Genomic DNA, 21,805 nt, shown 5'->3' with positions numbered 1-21,805 from the left:
TCTCAATCGATTGGTACCGATAGCGATGGGAATTGATATGTATTCCATGCTTCCAGGAGAATTGTTGTAGCGCAGCCTTTGGAGCGACTCGCTCCTCCTTTTTATGCCTCGTGCCTGTCAAATTGTCAGTCGCACGGCAAATTTGCTTTAACAAGCTCCGAAAATTGACAGATTCAAATGCTGCCAGCTACGTAAATTTCTTTCCCACTTAATTCTTCGTGACAATGCTTTTTGCGACATTGCAACGTAAGAGAAACCTACGACGATCCACTGGGGTTTAGTTTAGTGGCCCCTTTTTGCAACATTGCAACTTAAAAGGGATTTGGAACTTCGAACCCCACCACTTATAGAGAAAAAAAATCCACTTATAGGATTTGGGTTATAAATCGGGGTTTCGAACCCCATCACTTACAAAGAAAAAAATTCAAAAGAGATGTCAAAACATCTTTTTGATTTAGTTGGATCTGTGTATCTATTTACCCTTTATATCTCTTTAGGCCTCCCTCTTTATAAGATAGGATAGATTATTAGTATAAGAATGTCATCGTTCTACAACTTCTTTAGACCTCCCTCCTCGTAGGATCAAATAGATTATTATAAAAATATTATCGTTACCGTAAAAAAAAGAGAGTGAAACCGATGACGTCCAAATACATTTTCAGAATTCATTGTTAAAAATCCTTTGCGTGAACCCATGAAGCCCGTATTCTGATCTTCCCCCCAATTGGAGTGTCCAAGACTACAAGAACTAGCGTTGCAAGAGTAAACTCCTGAGGTGTCGAGTCTCCGAGCCCAAAAGAGAGTTCTCTGAGTAGACTCGTAGAGCATGCCTCAGGGATAACCAAGAACTCCAACAAAAATATGTACAGCCGGATCTGAAGTCATATGTCTGGATAGCTCTGCCACAAACAATGAAAAAAAATGTAGAGCATTTAAAATGAGACAATGAATGGTCTCGCTATGATCTTAAATGATGTGTTGGTTGGGCGTAAAAAGCCCAAAAAACAAATGAAAGGCAAAAAAGAAAAAGAAAAACATGTTGCAACGTTTGAGGTGGCTTGTGATGGATCAGGAGCCCAACTCGTGTTTGGGTCTTCGATCCAGGTTCTAGCGGTGGCGGTGCCACAAACACAAATTCAAAGAAACGACATCGTCCTGGACCGTGCACCAGAAGCGTTTCTGAAGCGGTGCCGTTTCGTAGTGTCCTTTCCTTGGGGCATAAGCAAAAGAAGAAGAGCCGCATCTACAGGAATGATTCCCGGATGTTACTAGTGGGAATCTATCTTCTACAATCCCACCAAATCCATTTCTCGTACAATCGCTCCAGACAGCGCAAAATATAATTGTACCCACCGGTCCAATTTCAAAAGGTACAATAATGTTCAGCCTCCTAAGTCCTACCCCTACCCCATGAACAATTATCATTTTCTTCTGATCCCTCCAGCCACATGATCTCACGTCCTCACCATCAACGCCTCAACAGCACCGCCTCAACCCACGCGTTCTACCACCACCGCCGCCGCCGCCCAAACCACCTTACCTCTTTCACAAACAGAACTACCACGAGTGGACTCAGTGAAGGATGGGAGGAGGGAACAAGAAAAAGTTTAATGGTAAATCCAAGAGCCGTAAACCACATAGGAACTTTTCATCATCAGCTCGAGGCCAAGCCCTTTTCGTGGAAGGCGGCGTCTTAGCCGATTGGTCTTCCTCCTTTAATTCTTCTCCCTCCAGAGGTCTTTTAACTTAGCGACACGCTTTAAACAATTGTTTGTGCCTCTTTTTTTGGGTCTTCGGGTTTCATTGATTACAAAAAAAGTAGGAGTACTAATTAAGTTTATATTTTCGAAATTTCAGAGAAGAATTTGAATGGTGGGAATGGAGTCTCTGGTTCTTCCAAGAGGTCTAGCAATGGAAAGGGGAGGAAAGGTTTGAACTCGGGTTCGGGTTCGGTCTCTGGGTCGGGTTCCAGAAGCGAATCTAGCAAGACTAGAGGAAATGCTATTGGTTACGTGTATCCTTCCCTTGACGCTCAGGTACATTTGCTTTTGGTACAAGTTCTTTTGTAAATTTAGAGGGCTAATATCTCCATCTTTTGTTGGACATGCAGTTCATCTACCTGCTTCTTTTGAAATTTCACTGCTAAAGATTTTTTTACTGAGTACTAGGAAGTTTTTAGCAGTATTTGAGGTCAAAGAAGTTGCTTTAAATCTTGGGATTTGTTCATAAAGAAAATAAAGGTCTTTTTGAGCTGGGCCTGAAATTTTGGATGCAGACCGTTTTGGCTCGCAGAATAATAATAATATGTATTTGGTTCAAAGATTGGATTTTCATTTCAAACAAAGGTTATCCATTGTTCGCTCCTGGATTGTCGGGCGTAGTGTTGGTTATGCGAAGTGAAGTAGAATACGTTCTTTAATGAATATTGGTAGATTCTGTCCTATGATCGTTACAAGTTGGATTTATATCTAGCTCCGCACTCAATTGAAATGAAAGTAAAGTCATATAATCAATATAAGTTGTTTGGTCGTTAAATTGAATGGTTTTTGTGAAATTGCATATTTCATTAAGTCTTTTTTTTCTATGCCGTTGTGATTCTGACATTTTAGTCTTTTGTTGATTTAGAATTGTTTGAGGCTTTTTTCAGGAAGGTTCATTTGCCAATGGATATGAGGAACGAGAGAGCAAATTAAAAAATTCATGTCCAATCGTTCTGGTTGATTCTGAGGATACCCCGATTGTTGCCTATGTAGATGAGGGTCCCTCCAAGCATATTCAATGCTCGGAATACAATTATGATTACACTATGGGTTTCACATTAGATGAAAGCTCTCATAGAGGTTTAGGTTTCCATAACGAAGCAGAAGAGACTACAGCTGGTATTGGAATGTCTGCCAACGCAGAGGAGAAAGAAGATTTTTATGATTCATCAGCCTCTAAAGAGGAGTTGAATGTTGACGATGAGAATGCCAGTGGTGATGTTGAAGACGAATTTCTTGCTGAGACATTGTCTACCGCGGAGAATCCGGGATTTTTATCTATAGGTGGCTTGAAAATATATACACGAGATATCTCAGATGATGAAAATGATGAAAGTGATGGAAGTGAAGAAGAAGGATTGCTGGATGAGGAAAGCTTGGAGTCTTCTGAATCAGAGGATACCACCGAAACATCTGATAGTGAAGAATCATCTGATAGTTCAGATATTGATGATGAGGTTGCTGCAGATTACTTTGAAGGCATTGGTGGGAGTGAAAATATTGTAGATGTTGATCAGCTGGTGGGACGAAATCGTCGTTCATCGCTTGATAATGGTCTTCTCATTGATAGACTTGACGACACCTTGGAAAAGTTTGGAGGCATTGCCCTTCAAGAGGCATCACGAGAATATGGCATGATGAAGCCTCAATCAAGTAAAAGGTCTCGTGTCAAAGATAGCAAAATTTCAGCTGGCAAGTCTGCCTGGTCATCAGCTTTGGATGACATAATGGCTGTAAAGGATCCAAGAACTATTTCTGGAAGAAAGAAGCATGATGCCAAATTTCCAAAGTCATGGCCATTTGAGGCCCAAAAGAGTAGAAAATTTCGGAATTCTCCTGGTGAGGAACTCCATTTATTGTTAACTTATAAGACTAATGTACTTCTGGTTGACTGTTCTCATATAATTGCTTTCCTCAACCACCAGTTTTATGTGGTTAGGTTTCCTTTCTTGCTTAAATGCATCCATACTGCCGCCTGGTCCAAGGTGTGGTAAATATCTCCCATTCTGTTAGCACCTTAAGTTGTGTCCTTGCAGCTTGAATGCAGCCATAAAGCTGCGAGAAGATGCATACTTCTTGTCAAATGTCTTGACACACTACCTCAATGAAAACCTAGTTGACACGGTTGAGTAACTGGGAGAAAGACTTTCCTCCTTGCAAGTTGCTTCATTTGGCTCCTCCTCTTGAAAATAGAACTCCATGGAGTGTTTCTTAAATGAGCTCTTTTGGAAGCTAATATTCTATACCCTGACGTTCCTCTGATGGAAAGATTTTTACATCCCATCAACCATCCAGTGGCAGATGTACACTTTTTCTACTTTAATCCAGTCCAAGATGTTCTTTTGTTTCATTTTGTCTAGCCTTCTCTCAGACAAGACCTCTATTGTTGAATGTATGGGGAATAGACACTGTTGGAGAGACTATAAACATTGTTCTTTGGAATGTTTTCCAAATAATTAAAATAGAAATGATAAAATTGCTTATCGTAAGAAACATTGGGGAACAAAAGGTCATATAGTTTTGAACCTACCAACTCATTTCTGAAAGGAAGATAAGTTCCTTTTTTGTGCAAATAAAGGAAGAAAATTTTCATTTTCTGCAGTGTCATAGAACATTGTCTTTCCTGTTTGATGGATATATGCATCTTTTGGTTGTGATATTCCTTGTTTATTCCACATAAACTCTAGTGTCCTTCACCAGCAGATCTTCCATTCGTCTGTTGATGTTTTAAGAATTCGATGCAGCAAAGAAATTAATCTGGCAAAAAAGTAACCTTGATTATTTTTTTGGTGGTATGGTTAGTCTAGGTCCAGCTTATACTGATAATAAAGAGTAAGCTGAGATTCAATGTAATACATTTTGTGGACACAAATGTTCCATATGCTTCTTGTTGCAGTGGAGCACCCTTCATGATGTGGATTGAGGAATAACATTCTAAGCCTCAATAAACATCTGATGCATAATTTCAGGTGAGAAGAAGAAGCATCGAAAGGAAATGATTGCAATCAAGCGTCGGGAGAGAATGCTGGGCCGCGGGGTTGATCTCCAGCAAATAAATTTGGTAAGATAAGTGCCTTTTTTCCATCCTTGATGCTTTGTTGTCCAAGTAATTTTCCCCCTCCTAGTTGTGATGGTGCATGTTAGGGGAGCTTGTAGTCTATTAACAGTGAATTTTTGTGTTTTCAGTACATTAACACCCTCACTGCTAAATAATGGGGATAGCGCGGTTGATGCTGTGATATTCGCCATTAGTAATTAGTCAGTGGTTATTATGCTTCTTCTAAACTTATGTAGTTCGGTTGTGGAAACTACATTTGTGCCTACTGGATCCTGAGCTCATGCAATTTTGTTCATTGCAACAACTGACTTGGATTCCTCATATACTCGTTGCAAAAAAAAAAAAGAAACTTACTTTCCAAATTTTTTGTTTGTTATTGTTTTTATGTGTAGTTGCTCTTAAGTGAAGTACTAAATTCAATTAAACTCGGAAAGGTCATGATTGCCAGGACTTTGGAACCAAAATGATTACTTGTTATATTATAACAAAGATAAAGAAAAATGATAAATGATTGCTTTTTCTTCTTATTCTGTAGAAACTGCAGCGGATGGTTTTGGATGGAGTTGAGATTTTATCATTCCAGCCAATGCATTCTCGAGATTGTTCCCAGGTATCTTTGGTTCACCACTTTGTCCGCCTTGCATTCATAAAAGGGAAAAAAATGGGAAATAGAAGTGATATTTCATTGCCTTTTGGCCTTCTGTAAGTATAGCAGTTTGACCAGTCTTGTGGATCTGCAGCTATAAGAAATAAGATTCTCTACATGATATCCAAGTTTCAAATTCTGTTACTTCTAGATAATTAGATACTTGGAAGCAGTGAGAGGATTTTGCGCTAGATTGTTAGACATTTCTAGTGGCAGTCATTAGATTTCTCTATTACAGTTTAGAAGTTGGTGCTGGTATAATTGGTTTCAGGATTTGCCCCTGATGCCTTTCTCCATCATCATCTCAACTTTATTCAAACATTCCTGTAACTCTTTTTGGGTGGTTAGTATAGGTTATCTTTAGACTAGTTGAACCTCGCCATAGACTACCGTTCACGAGTATATTTGCCTGTGTTATAGTTTAAATGTTGAATAGGCTTGCAATTGCATCAAAGGCATTGCATGGCATTGAGTTGTCATTTCGTTGCGGCAGAAACAGATTTATCTTTTCCACGGGGTTTCAATACAAAGACACAAAAGTGATCCATTTCCTTCACAGAGATTGCACATGCAGCCCTAAGTTTTCAAAAATCTAAATTTTTTCAAGTAGGGAAAAAAATCAGCAGATCATTAATTTAAACTTCCTAATTAACCGTAAAAAGGGGATAACTTTGCAACTGTCAATTGTGGAATACTATTTATTTCTATAGTAACTGGTTCTGCACATAAATAGGTCCAAAGGCTGGCATCAATATACCGCTTAAGAAGTGCTTCTCAAGGTTCTGGTAAGAAAAGGTACATCACTGGTTTCCACTTTTTTCCTCCCCTCAAGGGTAGGTTTAGGGTTCAAGCATCTGACTGACCTTTTGTTCCTGTAATAATTCTAAGACCATGACATACAAAAGTGGATTGGAAGTTTCATCTGCTTTTGAAATCCTATCTACAAAATAGAAGATGGAATTTGTGGAAACGAACTGATGACATCTGTTTTTGCAGATTTGTGACAGTTACAAGAACACAACATACTTGTATGCCATCTTCCAGTGATACAGTTCGTTTAGAGAAGGTATCCTGACAAGTAAATTTAGCTTGGAAGTTGAGTTATTATCTATAGGAATTAAAATTCCAAATTAATTTTGGGGGCTTTTGATTATCAGTTGATAGGAACTAATGACAAGGATTTGGATTTCACTGTCTACGACATGGACTCAGTGAAGAGAGATAGGAAAACTCCTAAGAAGACTTCAAAAGGAGCCAAGTCAACTCCGGATAAATTGCAATCTGAAGAGAACAAAAAGAAACGAAGTGGGAAACGGGGCTCTTTTGCTGCTCAACCTGTGTCCTTTGTTTCCAGTGGTATAATGGATTCGGATATGGTTGAGCACTCGGCAATTGAAACGAGCGAGACAAGTGATAATTGCCAAGAAAAGAAACATGCTTCCAGTTCAATAAAATATGGTGCTTTTGAACTGCATACTACAGGTTTTGGCTCGAAGATGATGGCTAGGATGGGATATGTAGAAGGATGCGGCTTGGGAAAGGATGGCCAAGGTATGGCTGAGCCCATTGAAGTTCTCCAACGTCCTAAATCGCTTGGATTAGGTGCTGAGATTCCTGAAACAAGTGATAAATTGGCAAAAAAGGAATGCCGACCAACAGTATCAGGGCTGTCTTCTGAACTCCCGGGGACGAGTAATAAATTGGGAAAAAAAGAATCTGCACAATTTGCATCTTTTGAGAGGCATACAAAGGGATTTGGGTCAAAAGTGATGGCAAAGATGGGTTTTGTTGAAGGCATGGGCCTAGGGAAAGATTCACAAGGTATGATTAGACCTCTGGTTGCAGTAAGACGTCCAAAATCCCGAGGATTGGGTGCCAATGGTTAAGAGTCCATGCATATGTATATTTTATTTCACAAGGAGAGTTTGTTTCCTCCTTGCTTTGCTATATTTCAAGGGTCAGTTCTAATTTAGTCTATTCTGTACGCGGTCTGGCTACAATGTGCTGATAATATTTATTCTCTTGTTTCCATTATCTTATTGGAGCTCTTCAAGAAGTAAGAATAAAATGAAGCAGCAGCATCCCGAGTACCTCTTATTAATTGTCGTTGTGCTTCTATTTTGTCCAACCTATTGGATGCTCTAATTTGCCAAAGCGTTCTTTGCTTTCGCGTTGCTGCTGCACTATGAACTCTTCAATTGCATTGGTTTTATGTACGAAGAAAATTAAAGGGCGTGTGTAGGCGTGTAATGGTGAGAAAAGTGTCGTTACGGCCCACCGGTTGTAAGTTGTAACACTGAAGGAAATGAAAACTCAATGCACGTGCTTTGTAGTTTTGACTAGTCTCTTGCTGCTTTCATCATCTCTCTCTAATTGAGTTGCTTCATCTTTTTCTTAGTCTGTACCTTTTACCAGGAGCATTTTCCTCCATTTCTTCACTGAGGAGGAGGGCCTCAACTAAAGCAAACACAAACCGTCAGCATTTGGGTTTCTCCTGGGATTCAAAGAAACTCCTTATTCCACACGCACAGACACATTCCTTATCAAGTATTGCACCCACGGCCCCTATGCCTGTCTGTGTTTTTTTTTTTGGTATAATCCATAATATTCGCATTCGTTTTATGATCTGCGATTAATTTTATTCAAATCGATTCGAGCCCCTTTCCGGGTAGAAACTCTTCCAACATTGTCCTTTTCATCTCATGTATTTCGAACCTGAAACTTCATGATTAAGCAATGCAAGTCCTTTCCGCTTGCACCGGTGCCTGTCCACGTTCTAGAGGCAACAAGTATACTGTTTGTCTCTGAACATATATAATGCTAAATAACTAGTAGTAATGTATTGCAATGATTCAGTTATAGCCTCCGGCCCTCCGCCTGCTTTGAGAATTGAGGGTACGTGCAATCCTTCACTTTTTTGAGTGCTTTTGTTATCCGCTGTTAATCGAGGCTCGTATGGTGCCACTCATCAAGCAGCGCCTCATGCGTCTTTTCAATTGCCAGAATAATTACAAGATCAATTAGTAAAACGATCATTGCAGGGCAATCAAGGATGGTGTGATGTTCACATCCAAAGTAGTAAAACGATTGGATGGTCGATCCACTTTTGTTACTGAACGAGCTATGGTACTTTAAGCTCAGATTAAATAATTCTTATCTAGTGGAGTTAAAATAAGCTGCTACATTTATGTAACTATCGTGAGAAGCAAAGTTACTCAGCTTAGTGGTCAACGGGTTGCTTGCGGGAACCTGTTACCTGTTAAGTGTCACATTCACCATTTTCGGAGGACCGAGGAGCTGCCTTTTTTTTTTGGTGTGACAAAACATACAATTCTTTCTAAACTCTGGAGTTAGGTACAAGTCAAATGTGCTTGCACACTAGTTAAACCCATGAAACATGAAAAGGGAAAATGAATTTATGATAATTACGTTTTTTGTTTAGAGGGACAAATAAAAAATAATAAATGTCTGTAACCTAATTTGCTCCCACCCAAAAAAAAAAAAAAATATATATATATATATATATACACGCTAAGAAAAAATGAGAAAAGGAAAAGAAAAAAAAAAAGGAACCGACAAGAAAGAAAGGATCCTTAAGACTGTTCCTTTTGCCATTGACGGGGACACAATCGTCATTTACCGCGAGTGCCAGCAATTTTCGTCTCAAAGTCTCACCGACGCAGAAGGATACCCCATATCATCCCAGTCTAGTAGTATAAATCTTCCAGCCATAAGTCATCTTTTTGTCATACAAATAAGCGGTCTGTTGCTGCTCGATTCTCATCACACCGCAGCGACTGCCTATGTTCTCGATTGTGATTCATGATTTTACTCACATATAAGGTCAGTAATATCTACTCTTTTGTTCTACAAATCCCCTGTTTGAACCCTGAGCGGTCATCTTTTTGTTAATACGTTGCTGTAATCTCTGCACTCGATCTGCTCTAGCACTCTTACAAAAACCTAATTTTGTCGACGAAATTCATCACTATATATCGAGGGGTAGTTGTAATTGTATTGAATTGAATTGATCTTGGCATATTAGTCATTGTTCCTGATCTGGTCGTCCAGATCTGTAGTCTAGAACAGTAAAGATGGAATCTTCTCGAAAAATTAAGATCTGGGTTTTGTTTATCTGCATGATATCTCAACTGGGTCATGGGTTTTACCTTCCGGGTAGTTATCCCCACAAATATGGGATTGGTGACTTCTTGAATGTGAAAGTGAATTCACTGACTTCAATTGAAACTGAGTTGCCCTTCAGCTATTATAGTTTGCCTTTCTGCCATCCAAAAGAGGGTGTCAAGGATAGTGCTGAAAATCTTGGTGAGCTCCTTATGGGTGATAGGATAGAGAATTCTCCCTACAGGTTTAAGATGTATAACAATGAGACAGAGGTTTTTCTGTGTCAAACCAAGCCTCTGTCCGGTGAAGAGTTTAAGCTTTTGAAGAAGAGGATTGACGAGATGTATCAGGTTAATTTGATTCTTGATAATCTGCCTGCTATTAGATATACTAGGAAGGAAGGTTATTTCCTGCGATGGACTGGGTACCCTGTTGGAATCAAGGTTCAGGATGTGTATTATGTGTTTAATCACTTAAAGTTCACGGTTCTTGTTCATAAGTATGAAGATACCAATGTGGCTCGTGTGATGGGGACTGGTGATGGTGCTGAGGTTATTCCATTTGGGAATGCTGGATCAGATGCACCTGGTTATATGGTTGTTGGATTTGAGGTGGTTCCTTGCAGCTTCCAGCATAATGCTGATTCACTTAAAAACTTGAATATTTACGACAAGTATCCATCTCCGGTTAAGTGTGATCCATCAATTGTTTCAATGCCTATTAAAGAGAATGAGCCTGTTGCGTTCACATATGAAGTTTCCTTTGTGGAGAGGGACATCAAATGGCCATCAAGGTGGGATGCTTATCTTAAGATGGAGGGAGCAAAGGTCCACTGGTTCTCAATTTTGAATTCACTCATGGTGATCACTTTCTTGGCTGGAATCGTGTTTGTGATCTTTTTGAGGACAGTTAAGCGAGATCTGACTCGGTATGAAGAGCTTGACAAGGAAGCTCAAGCCCAGATGAATGAGGAGTTATCTGGGTGGAAGCTTGTGGTTGGTGATGTTTTCCGGGCCCCCAGTAATCCAGCACTTTTGTGTGTGATGGTTGGGGATGGGATCCAGATTCTTGGGATGGCAGTTGTGACAATTTTGTTTGCTGCCCTTGGATTCATGTCTCCTGCTTCACGCGGAACGTTGATTACAGGCATGCTGTTCTTCTACATGATTCTAGGAATTGCAGCTGGTTATGTGGCTGTTCGTATGTGGAGGACAATCTTCTGTGGTGATCACAAAGGATGGGTTTCTGTTTCATGGAAGGTTTCATGTTTCTTCCCTGGTATCGCTTTCCTTATTTTAACTGTCTTGAATTTCTTATTATGGGGTAGTCATAGCACAGGAGCCATTCCATTTTCACTGTTTGTCATCCTTATCTTGCTGTGGTTCTGCATTTCTGTACCCCTCACCCTTGTTGGTGGTTACTTTGGAGCAAAAGCACCTCATATTGAATATCCAGTTAGAACAAACCAGATTCCACGAGAAATCCCACCTCAGAAATATCCATCTTGGCTTTTAGTTTTAGGGGCTGGAACTCTCCCGTTTGGTACGCTTTTCATTGAGCTCTTTTTCATCATGTCCAGCCTCTGGATGGGTCGTGTCTACTATGTTTTTGGATTTCTCTTCGTTGTTTTGATCCTCCTCGTTGTGGTTTGTGCTGAAGTGTCCCTTGTTCTGACCTATATGCATCTCTGTGTGGAGGACTGGAAATGGTGGTGGAAGTCATTCTTTGCATCCGGTTCTGTTGCAATTTACATATTTCTGTACTCCGTTAACTACCTAATATTTGATCTCAAGAGTCTGAGTGGACCTGTTTCTGCCACCCTTTACCTGGGATATTCGCTCTTCATGGTGATAGCAATTATGCTTGCCACAGGCGCAGTTGGGTTCCTATCTTCTTTTTGGTTTGTGCATTACTTGTTCTCGTCAGTGAAGTTGGATTAAGAAGTTTTGGCTTCAAAGGGGGCTGTCTTCCGAAGGGCAGCAGCAGTAACGGCATAGGAGAAACAGACAGCCATTGTAATGCTTCTTTTGCCTTTCATTTGTCGTCAATGTCGTTTCCTAGAGAATATGAAATACACAATCATCCTTTCAATTTTCGTTGAACTCTTTATAGCCAAGGACTGTTTCAGGGCAGCATGTTGGGGTGAAAACATAGTTGGGTAGTTTGAATATCGGTAGGGGTTGGCCTGTGAGATCACAATAGGCATGCAGTCGGTATTTAGAATTTTTCATTACTGCTTATTACATGTTAAAAGATTTATGACATGAAGGTATTTTTCTTGACATGTATGTATTAACTTTTGACTTTGGTACGATGTTTGGTACGCCTAGTTCAAAATGTTGATGTGGCTCGAATAACGCTCGATTACTGTCAAAAAAAAGAGCACTCGATTTCGGTCATTGTGTTCGAATTGGCCTGCAATGGAACGTAGCAGCGGTTCGATGCCCCAATGTACCATATCCATGTCTGGAGATTATTCCCCTGAAGAACCGACCATAAAGAAAGGCGTTGCGCAAGATCCCTCACCAAAATGACTACTCAAAAAGGCGCAAATATGATTCAAAGATGCGCTAAATGAAACTGACATCAATTGTACATGAATAACAGGTGTTAATGTAACAGGTGGCACTTACGCCAAAAGCGTGGATGTTGTAATGGAAGTATTAGCGTGGGTACCTTCTACTTTTGATGCCAAAGCCTATATAAGCTTCTCTACGTTTTCCAATTAGGCCTACCTAACCCTGAAGAACTGAGATTAGGTGCTATAGAGTTAGGCAGCAAGTGAAATTTAGGAGCAGCCCAGTACGACATGGACTAGAGCTGCAGTAGCCAAAACTAATGCCGCCATATTATATTAAGTTTCCATTGGGGAAACAATTAAAGGAATGGGAAGAAAAAAAAAGAGTCACCATTACTCGTTGAAAGATTATTGTAGGTTGAGTAGCTGGTAGTGGTGGCACTGCTGACCAGTAGGTAAACTTCAGTTTTATTATTTATATTTTTCTTATTAAGCTTCTAATCAGGGCAATCTTGTGATTTTTAGGTGAGATAATATTGAACGAAAATGTGATAAGTTCTCAGTTCTGCATTGAACGAAAATTCTTTCTGCGTTGACTAAATTTCATCTGCCTGACTAGTGTATAGGTTCTGCTTTGAGAAAGGCTGCATCAGGCTTCCTGCAACTTGTAGTCCAATTCCCTTTCTATTCACAGCTACAAAGCCCAAACATGAAAGGAAAACAAGGGTTTGGGGCAACAAAAGTTCTTGTGTAGTTGGCCATTTCCTTTTCGCCACTGACTCGTGCCTTCAAATATATAGGCTGCAGGAGGGACTTGGCTGCCTTAAGCGTTTTACTCTCGGCCACAATATTGAAGAAGGAGATTTATTGATTTATTTATTTTGTTTAATGCGGAAATCCTCCCCGACCATTACATATTTACATGAGAGATGTTTAGCATTGTAAAACTTGGGACCTAAATTGGACCATTATCACTTTGCTACACTAAGTACTCAAACAAAAACAAACAAAAAAAACTTTGCGACACTAGTAGTAATAAAAACTGTAAGGAAACCATCAAATGACTAGGAGGGAATTAGTTCATTCTCATCATGTCAATATTACGTACCCTAAAAAAAATAAATTGGAACAAAGGAAAAGAAAAAAGAAAGAAAGAGGTAAAAGGGTATTGGTCCAGCAGGGCATGGGCTACAGGATCCAGCAGGACAAGGGGAAGGGGACTCGGGGCAGGGACGGTTGCGGGGTGTGTGGTGAGCATCGTTCGTTAATTCTGGCGCTCTCAAAAGCTCCCCTGCTGCTCTTCCCAGTTTCCTCTTTGCACCTTTAAAAAAAAAAAAAAAAGAAATCTGAAACTGGAAGTGGAAGTACCAGTTACCAGTTAGATTGAGTTCACTGCTTCTGCTGTGATGATGTTAAACTGTTCACAGTCTCTTCCCCACCGTCACAGTTTCCCTTCTTCAACTCCCCGTCTCTCTACTTCCCCCTTTTGCCTTTCCCTCTCCTTCGCATCATCACCATCGTTATCCTCTTCTTCTGCTTCTAAGCTGAGACTTTCATCGTGCAGCTTCCATGATGCATCTATCAATCTCAATCCTAAACCCAAGCATAAGGTTAGTACATACCACACCGCAGTTCTTTTAATAGCATTCTTCTTCTTCTTGTTTTTTTTTTTTTTTGGGTAAGCAAGCATTGTTGTTGTTTTACTAAGACTGAAAGACAAACTAAGCTTACTTGATCAGTACCATGAGGTAGGTGTAGTATTTGGCTCGTCTAATGATCAAACAAAACCCGAACAAAATATCTGTTTGGTTAAGTATTCAAATTAGCTCCTTAATCTTTGCTGATTACCCAAAAAAAAAAATCTGAGTTTGGCTCGGGAAAAGCTTGTTTCAGTTCAGCGCGAATAACAATCAAGCCCAACTCGAACCGCAATTTTAATTAGTTAAAAAGAATGTAGTAAGCAGGTTTGTCCCTTTACTTCCAGCTTTGGTTTGCACGAGAGCAATATACTATTATACAAACACGTTGGTTTTTGAAGTCCATTTTATTGATTGCTGAACGCTTTCCTGGGGGAGCAGGGGTTAAAGGTCATATGCTCAAAAGGTGAGCCCTTGAAGGTGATGATATCTGGGCCTCCTGGGTCTGGTAAAGGGACTCAGTGTGAGATGATTGTCAAGAAGGTGACTTGATTTTCTTTATTCATTGCTCTGAGGAAATTTTTTTTTGCTTTGTTTTCCACCATGATTACATTCCCCTGTCTTGTTCTTCAGTTTGGATTGGTGCACGTATCAACTGGAGACCTTTTACGTGCTGAAGTAGCAGCTGGCAGTGACAGCGGAAACAGGGCAAAGGAGTACATGAGTTCTGGTCGACTCGTACCAGATGAGATTGTGACTGCTGTATGACAGCGGAGGACATGCTTTTGGTTGTTGCCTGTTTCGTTGCTTTCTTTCTTGTGAATATAAAAATGTCTTGACACTTTTTGCCTTCCAGATGGTAAAAGCACGATTAGCACAGAAAGATGCTAAAGAAAACGGTTGGCTTCTGGACGGGTACCCCAGAAGTTTTGCTCAAGCGCAGAGCCTGGAGGAAATGAAGATTAGACCTGATGTCTATATTGTGCTTGATGTATTTTCACTTGCTCGCTAATTCAATATTTTGTTCACTGCTGGTTTGTATAGTTCCAAAATTTAGCAAAGAATCTTACCTCGTTGCAATTAGGTTCCTGATGAGATTCTAGTAGACAGAGGTGTTGGCAGAAGGCTAGATCCTGTAACGGGAAAAATATACCACATTACTAACTTCCCTCCAGAGAATGACGAAATTAGAGATAGGCTTGTCACTCGACCTGATGATACTGAGGAGAAGGTAAGTTGACCAGGTTGCTGCACTTTTACAACAATGTGCATATAGAGACCTTAGCCAAAAAATCACTCTAATTAGGATATCATACTTGATGTTCTTAAACTGAATCCAGTCGACAACTTACAGGTTTAGATTCCTATTTGTAGTTTTCATTATAGCCACCTGCTGGCAACTTTTGTTGCAAGAGTTACTAGTACCTGTGAACATTTGTGGGTTTTCAATATGAGAGAAGTCTGAAATTACTAAAATTTAACTAATCTCAGCAATTCTTGAGTCCAAAACTGAATAGATTGTAGAATCTAGCATATTGTATAGGTATGAAGTGAGAAGAGATTTGCAATTATCATTATGCAAGTGTTTTCTAGTTACACTTTATTTACGTTTGAGATGAATTAATTATCTTTTTACCCCATGCCCCCATTTTGGACATGCTTTGACCTGCAGATATTTTAATAGGCGTGTATGTGTGTCAATACAATTTGATTTTTCTATCAAAGGATTGATGACTTCTCAAAACCCCTTTTTTTATTACATCATGAATTGTAAATGTGTACATTCAGGTCAAGTCACGTTTGAAAATATACAAGAAAAATGCAGAAGCAATCTTACCGATATACAGGGATATTCTAAAGAAGGTACTTTTGCTATTTTAATCATGTTCATCGAGCTTTTTTCTTCAGTTTTGACCACAAGTTCTTCAGTGATTTTAACTATTTATACCATGATACATAGGTTGATGGAAACCGTCTCAAAGAAGTAGTCTTTAAAGATGTAGAAACTTTGTTGTTGCATGTGAAGGAGAATGAAGAGACTGAAAAATTAGGTAACCTTGTTAGTACCAAATATCAAATATTACATGCTTAAATACTTTTCCCAGGTTTTTTGTCCAAATGTCTATGATATGTATGCATGCAGTAATGTTGTTATTTCTAGTAGTCTAGTATATTTCTCATATTTGGTTTTCATAGTTTTATTTCTATATCAGTGATTATCTGTTTCCCTCAGTGTTTATGGTCATAACATGAAGTAGCCAATTGTTCTGAGCCCATTTGGATACATGGAAGTTACTAAAATGAAGATTACATAATATTGTTATAGGTGTCTGCATAAATCTCTTTTGTTATCTTTTGATCTTGGATCCTGGAACATTGGATCTGAAAATTTTCTACCATACTCAGCAGAAGGCAATTTTTTATTGCATTTTCCATTAGTCTTCAATCCTAATTAAGAATTGATAAATGAATCACAATTGTGAAGCTGCTGCCTGGCAAAGCTGGAAACGGGCCATCAAAAATCAAATCTGTCACAACCAGTCAAGTTCCATTCAACTTGATATCTCTCTGTTATGATTTAGCATGGCTAATGCATAATAAATAAAAAGAATAAATCTTCTGCAATAAGAAATTGTTATTTATAAGTTTTCCTGTTGTATTTGGAATCTGAACATTCCTACCGTTCATGTTCTGTTACTTAATAGAAATGTCATCTGTACTGTTAGCATGTAGAAGCAGGAACATTTTCGCATCATCTTTTATCTTTTACCCGTGGCATAGAGGTTTTATGCGATGTCTGTAATTTTTGGATACCACATCCTGATACAATTTACCTTAACCAGACAGTTGTAAGCTGCTACTTGTAATCTACCAATAACAACCTTTTGTTAATGTAAACTGACCTGCTTCTTGATTCTGCTGCTTGTCTCTTGAAAAAGTGGTTGGGAGTGACAACTATCTGGTTAGGCCAACATCAAGCAAGGTATCTTCTTGCTATTTATGAAACTACAATGTACGATTTCTGAAAATTCCATTTCATTATCTAATTGATGAAGTGTAACTAGCTCCATATTTGCATCAATTATTTGATTTAGCCTTTGACAGGAGAGTTGGAGAGGAATTCCAACTAGATTGAATAACATTCCTCATTCGCGAGAAATCAGGGAATACTTCTATAACGATGTTCTGCAAGCTACAACAAGAGCCATAAATGATGGGAAAACTCGATTAAAGGTACTTTTCTGAGATAGTTTGAAGATACGAAGTAATGGTTAGTTTGGAACTTTTTACTGTACAGTCCTCCAGAGCTACTTCCTAGTGAAGTTAGTACTGGCTACATATTTGGGTGTAGACTAAACACTTAATTGTGCTACTTGACAGGTGGAGATTAATATTCCTGAGCTGAACCCTGAAATGGTAAGGCCCTCTTGTCTGTTTGATCGCACGTTTATTGTCTAGATTTAACCATATCTTATGATTTACAGGATGTTTATCGAATAGGTACCTTGATGGAACTTGTTCGGACTGTTGCTCTCTCATTTGCTGATGATGGAAAACATGTTAAGGTACACCTATCATGCTTATTTTTGTACTTTCAGGAATCAAATAATTTTTAATGGTAACCGGTTTAGATATACTGAAGATTCATGGGTCCTTTTCTAAGGTTTGTGTTCAAGGGTCAATGGGACAAGGAGCACTTGCTGGTATGCCCTTACAGCTTGCAGGAAGTAGAAAGATCTTGGAGTTCATGGACTGGGGAGAATATGGTGCTAAGGATACCTTTATCAAGATTGGTTCAATCGGTAGTAAATAAATCATATAATTATTACTTAAAATTCTGTAATCTGCTAACGTCTTTCCTTTTTTTTTTCCTCATGCTCTGCTCTAATTAGTTTTGCTGATACATTCTGTGGATTCAGTCGGCTCCCTATGGTCGCCAAAATAGTATTTGTAACCCAATTTTCCATTATTTTCATGCTCATTTCAAAGTTTTCGAAAAAATGCGTTTCATCTGGTACTTGCAATACAATTTTTGCGCTTATTCTGGGTAATGAACAACACTAATTTTGCCAATATTTTTTATGCGACCCATTATGAAAGACTTAAGTAAGCCATTCCTTTTCAGCTGCATTCTAGCTGAAAATTTTGCCCCACTTTGTCAAAATCGACTTCTAGTTATTTAGATTTCACACGTCTGATGGTCAATTTAGACATGAATTTTTATTTAGTTGTTGTGTGCTTTTGTTTCCTGAAGATAAGACTCTGTTTGGTAATGTAGACTGGACAGTCTACAGTTTTATTTCATCCATCCACTGGTTTGGTGAATAATCTGCCAGAAATTCCTGAAGTCACATATGATTACCCTACTTAGTGGTGTAGTTAGAGTGCAGTTCTATAATCAATACTTGCAGCTTGTCTCAATTGACTTGGTTAAATATGACTTACGCGTGATGATTTTTTAATTCAGTAGCCGTGTTTATTTTGTGTCACAGGTGCCAAAGAGGTTGATGAAGAGGATGATATGTACATTTTAGTGGCACCTCAAAATGCAGTAGGAAATTGTATTATTGATGTGAGCAGATCAAGAGGAAATGAGTACTTGTTTTTCATTTGCACCATACATAGATGATTTGTCAATTTCTATTCATCAATCGTGTGGAATTGAATATTGCAGGATCTAAAGGCTATGACTGATGCAGCTGGTACCCGTCCAGTTGTTCTTGTAAATCCTAGACTGAAGGTTAGACGGTACAGCTGACTCATTTTGTTTAAATTTGTGGTTGTACTTGTTGTTCGTAGGAGGCTAATTAAAGGATGCCTGAAATGAGTTTAGAATCAAGAGTTTTTAACAGGACTATACTACGAAGGAAAGGTACAGATTGAAATCATATGTTTTCTGTCACAAACTTTGGAATCAGATGTTTTCTGTCACAAACTTTGATTTTGACTCATCTGGAATGGTTTGAGTAGTTTTGTCTTGATGGGAAAAATTTTGCACACTTTGGCATGTCTCCAAGATATACGAAATTGCACAGACATTTCAGATCCTAAATCTCCAATTTGTCCCTGCTGAGCAGTCTTATAGACTTACAATCTCATAAATGCTCGAGTCATCAGTAAATTGTGTGCCTCATTTCTCATTGTACATTTGTTTTATTTTTTCTATTTCTCCTGTTAGTTCTATCAGATGGTAATCGACTTTCTGACGTTTATTGAAAAGTAAGTTAATACCAACTAGATTTGTCATTTATCCTAGTGTCACTTTCGTGCTCATCTCCAGTAAAGTAGGAGGGCTGCTGAGATGTTTGTGGTATTTAAAATCCTTAGCAAATGCAAATACTAATAAACAAGTACTTGCTTGTATTTTTCAAGTGGATGATATGAATACCGTGCAGTAGTATGACCAAACTTTGGATCCATTTCTTTCTATTGCACCATAACGTGGTTCCATTGATATCTTGACAAAAAGACCTTATTATGCATAATCACTGACTTCAATATCAGGATGTGCCTGGCTCAAGCGGTATCATGCAAGTAAGTGCAGACCAGTAAATCTCTTATTTAACAAATTACTAGTCATCATCTAACACTGGATTTCATCTTCTGCAAGACAATGGGTCGAGAAAAGAGGTTGGAGTATGCTGCATCATTCGAGATATGCTACGTCTTTCGGTTACTCTATTATGCAGGAACACAGTATCCTATTATGGGTGCTCTCCGGTAAGATCCTTGCTCATACAATCACACTAGCACATTTATAAAGCCAAAACAAATTTCTAAAGCTCAACTCAGCAGTATTTCCATTTATATCTCCATAAATGCTATGATTAGCAGCACCAGTGCAGAAAGGATATCACTACAGAGGGCTAGATGTAAACATCCATGTTTTGAAATTTGTTATGCTAGTAACAGTGCAAAATAAAACTTTACATATCTATTTTGTATGCGATTTATGACATGTCCGCACAGAAATTCTTCAAACCATTTCAGTGGAATGGAAAAAGTGTTTTATGATTATGAAACCGAGCCACGTACGCCACAGTTCTAACGCAGTAGTTTCACCCCCATAGATGAAATACGCTACTGAGTCTTTAGCTTTTCTGCTCCTACAGTTACTTTAACTGAATGGAGTAAATCTTATCAGAAACAACGATGAAATAATTATTTACTTGAGATGAGTTTACCCGAGTGCCTGTAAATCCATCACTTGTACCTTTTGTTCTTTTGTATAGTGAGAGGGTCACTTCATCAACAGTCTTGTGTGGCGGCGGATTATGGATTTTTTTTTTGGAAAGGTATTTCTAGCTTAAATTTCGTCGAATAAAGTTGACATCTTCAGTAGTAATGATATTTCAGGATGTCCCATCCATATGCTTACGAGTTATTCAAGAGGATAGATGAGTCACCTGGCAAGGAGAAATATGTTGCCTTGGCAAGCTTCCCAAAAAGACCGACTGGGGAGGAGATTAACGATGCATTTGAAGGAAGGGATAGGTAAACAGAAGAATATACTATTGTTGTTGGATTGTGATGTGTCCGCTGGTATTATCATTGTGCTGAAGTAACTTATGGACCGATTTCGCTTGAATCTTTGCAGAAGTAAAGTCAAAAGGGCTTCAGGGATTTGGTAAGGATTCATCATCTGAACTAGTTAGTACCAAAATGGCTGGCTGCTTAATGCTACTGATTCATTCATCAACTCGTTATCTTTTAGGGGCCTATTGAGTGGTATCTTTTGAGCGTTGAAGGAGAAAATGGATGACAAAAAATGCACTCAAACGAGACATTGTACTTTGTCCAAGGAAACGGAAGAGAAGGGATCTTTATCAACCACTACTATGATATAGCATCGGAATTAACTCTCTCAGCCTGTGACAGATTGTTGGCAAAGGGTAGGGTTCCATGAAAGTGAAAATTTGGTCCTTAATACGGTAGTTCATGTTAATGACACTTGGTAATGAGGTGGGGATTTGGAATAGACAGATGACTTACATCAACATTGAACATGCATGACCACCCACAACGTTAATAAAATAATGGAATTACGTGTCCAAATTTCGTCTTCTTAATCACAGGATAATTCATCTTCTAAAAAAAAAAAATCACAAGATAATTTGGTAAGAATGCAAGTAGCCCGGAGGGGCCTTTCATAAGGAAAAGTAAAGAAAGTAGTAATTACTTGGGCTTTGAATTCGTTGATAAGGGAGTGATTACTGATGACGACCAATTTGGAATCAATTAAAGACTTCAAACCATTTTTTCTTCTGCATCGTAGTCATGTTAAAGTGTTAACTTTATTTAGTGATCAATTAGCTAACTGGTGAGATTGAGATTGGACACCTTTGCCAAATACGTGATGCTGATTGGGTGAGAGACACAAATATGGAAAGCAGCATTCGTTTCAAGTGCGCTGCTTCCCTTTCATAAATAAAAACTTCTTAGACCTGCAGATCGCAATTAATGCCTGGCATCCACTTTCTGGTCTGGTACATTTAATTACATAAAATCTAATGATTTTTTTTTCTTTATGCTTTTATCATTCAAAACCCAGACACATTATTATGATTATGATTATTATCACAGCTGATGTCCACTTTAATTAATAAAAAATAAAAATATATAGAATTGATACATACAAGTCGATCATCTTGGTTCCGGGCCTCCCACGTAATCCGTGCTTGCTCCAATTTACCCAACAACCCAGAGAGCCTGTCGATGCTTTCTGATGTGAATGCAAATGATGCATGAGTTGTCTTTTAGGAGTAGTATTTTTCTGAAAGATTGCTTGTGCAGCGTCTCTTCATAACATAACAGACCTCCCTTGTGTCAGTTTGGTCATTCATTCATTCATTCATTCCCCTTCTTCTTATGTTCTATTCCACAAGACAAGAAGTGGGGAAAAACAAAAGGGTAAAATGAAAAGAAGAGAGTTTCCAGAACTTTGTGCAGCATGCGATGATGGTATTTTTTTGTTCAGTTATATATAAAACAGAGAGTAAATTTCCCCAACAGAACAGAAAAGCCTACAAGAATCAAAACCCATCTTTGAAACAAACGTAT

General features: G+C 38.7%; 3 protein-coding genes across 4 annotated transcripts; all 3 read left to right on the top strand.

The window, feature by feature from the left end:
* Positions 1–1,423: 1,423 nt before the first annotated feature.
* LOC113775196 lies at positions 1,424–7,565 on the top strand. The gene is made up of 8 exons (XM_027319966.1): positions 1,424–1,736; positions 1,858–2,036; positions 2,648–3,599; positions 4,730–4,821; positions 5,354–5,428; positions 6,198–6,259; positions 6,461–6,530; positions 6,622–7,565. Exons 1-8 carry the CDS (start codon positions 1,583–1,585, stop codon positions 7,348–7,350), a joined length of 2,313 nt encoding a protein of 770 aa, XP_027175767.1. The 5' UTR covers positions 1,424–1,582; the 3' UTR covers positions 7,351–7,565.
* A 1,597-nt stretch (positions 7,566–9,162) lies between these two features.
* LOC113774836 (transmembrane 9 superfamily member 11) lies at positions 9,163–11,900 on the top strand. The gene has a single exon (XM_027319469.1). The coding sequence runs from the start codon at positions 9,559–9,561 to the stop codon at positions 11,527–11,529; it is 1,971 nt and encodes a 656-aa protein (XP_027175270.1). The 5' UTR covers positions 9,163–9,558; the 3' UTR covers positions 11,530–11,900.
* Positions 11,901–13,373: 1,473 nt separating this feature from the next.
* Positions 13,374–20,760, top strand: LOC113774946 (adenylate kinase 5, chloroplastic). Of its 2 annotated transcripts, XM_027319611.1 has the most exons (19): positions 13,378–13,717; positions 14,186–14,287; positions 14,378–14,506; positions 14,601–14,735; positions 14,829–14,975; positions 15,533–15,607; positions 15,705–15,795; positions 16,684–16,727; positions 16,850–16,978; positions 17,126–17,161; positions 17,230–17,310; positions 17,409–17,547; positions 18,238–18,317; positions 18,420–18,485; positions 19,250–19,279; positions 19,356–19,465; positions 20,102–20,239; positions 20,343–20,372; positions 20,460–20,760. In XM_027319611.1, the coding sequence occupies exons 1-19, from the start codon at positions 13,514–13,516 to the stop codon at positions 20,482–20,484; spliced, it is 1,791 nt and encodes a 596-aa protein (XP_027175412.1). In that variant the 5' UTR covers positions 13,378–13,513; the 3' UTR covers positions 20,485–20,760. The 2 variants fall into 2 exon arrangements, with proteins under 2 accessions (XP_027175413.1, XP_027175412.1); XM_027319612.1 differs by lacking the exons at positions 20,343–20,372; positions 20,460–20,760 and having other exon boundaries at positions 13,374–13,717; positions 20,088–20,233.
* Positions 20,761–21,805: the final 1,045 nt, after the last annotated feature.

This window comes from Coffea eugenioides, chromosome 6 (assembly GCF_003713205.1).
Source record: "Coffea eugenioides isolate CCC68of chromosome 6, Ceug_1.0, whole genome shotgun sequence".
Lineage (NCBI taxonomy): Eukaryota > Viridiplantae > Streptophyta > Magnoliopsida > Gentianales > Rubiaceae > Coffea > Coffea eugenioides.
Note: the sequence above shows the minus strand (reverse complement) of the source record. Positions and strands in the feature narration are given on the sequence as shown.

Bases quoted from the DNA above. Each gene is read 5' to 3' on its own strand.
- LOC113775196 (XM_027319966.1), top strand. From the start codon at position 1,583: ATGGGAGGAGGGAACAAGAAAAAGTTTAATGGTAAATCCAAGAGCCGT. The intron at 6,260-6,460 runs GTACATCACTGG...CTGTTTTTGCAG, and splicing joins CAAGGTTCTGGTAAGAAAAG to ATTTGTGACAGTTACAAGAA. The intron at 6,531-6,621 runs GTATCCTGACAA...TTTGATTATCAG, and splicing joins ATACAGTTCGTTTAGAGAAG to TTGATAGGAACTAATGACAA.
- LOC113774836 (XM_027319469.1), top strand. From the start codon at position 9,559: ATGGAATCTTCTCGAAAAATTAAGATCTGGGTTTTGTTTATCTGCATG.
- LOC113774946 (XM_027319611.1), top strand. From the start codon at position 13,514: ATGATGTTAAACTGTTCACAGTCTCTTCCCCACCGTCACAGTTTCCCT. The intron at 14,976-15,532 runs GTAAGTTGACCA...GTGTACATTCAG, and splicing joins CTGATGATACTGAGGAGAAG to GTCAAGTCACGTTTGAAAAT. The intron at 16,728-16,849 runs GTATCTTCTTGC...AGCCTTTGACAG, and splicing joins TTAGGCCAACATCAAGCAAG to GAGAGTTGGAGAGGAATTCC.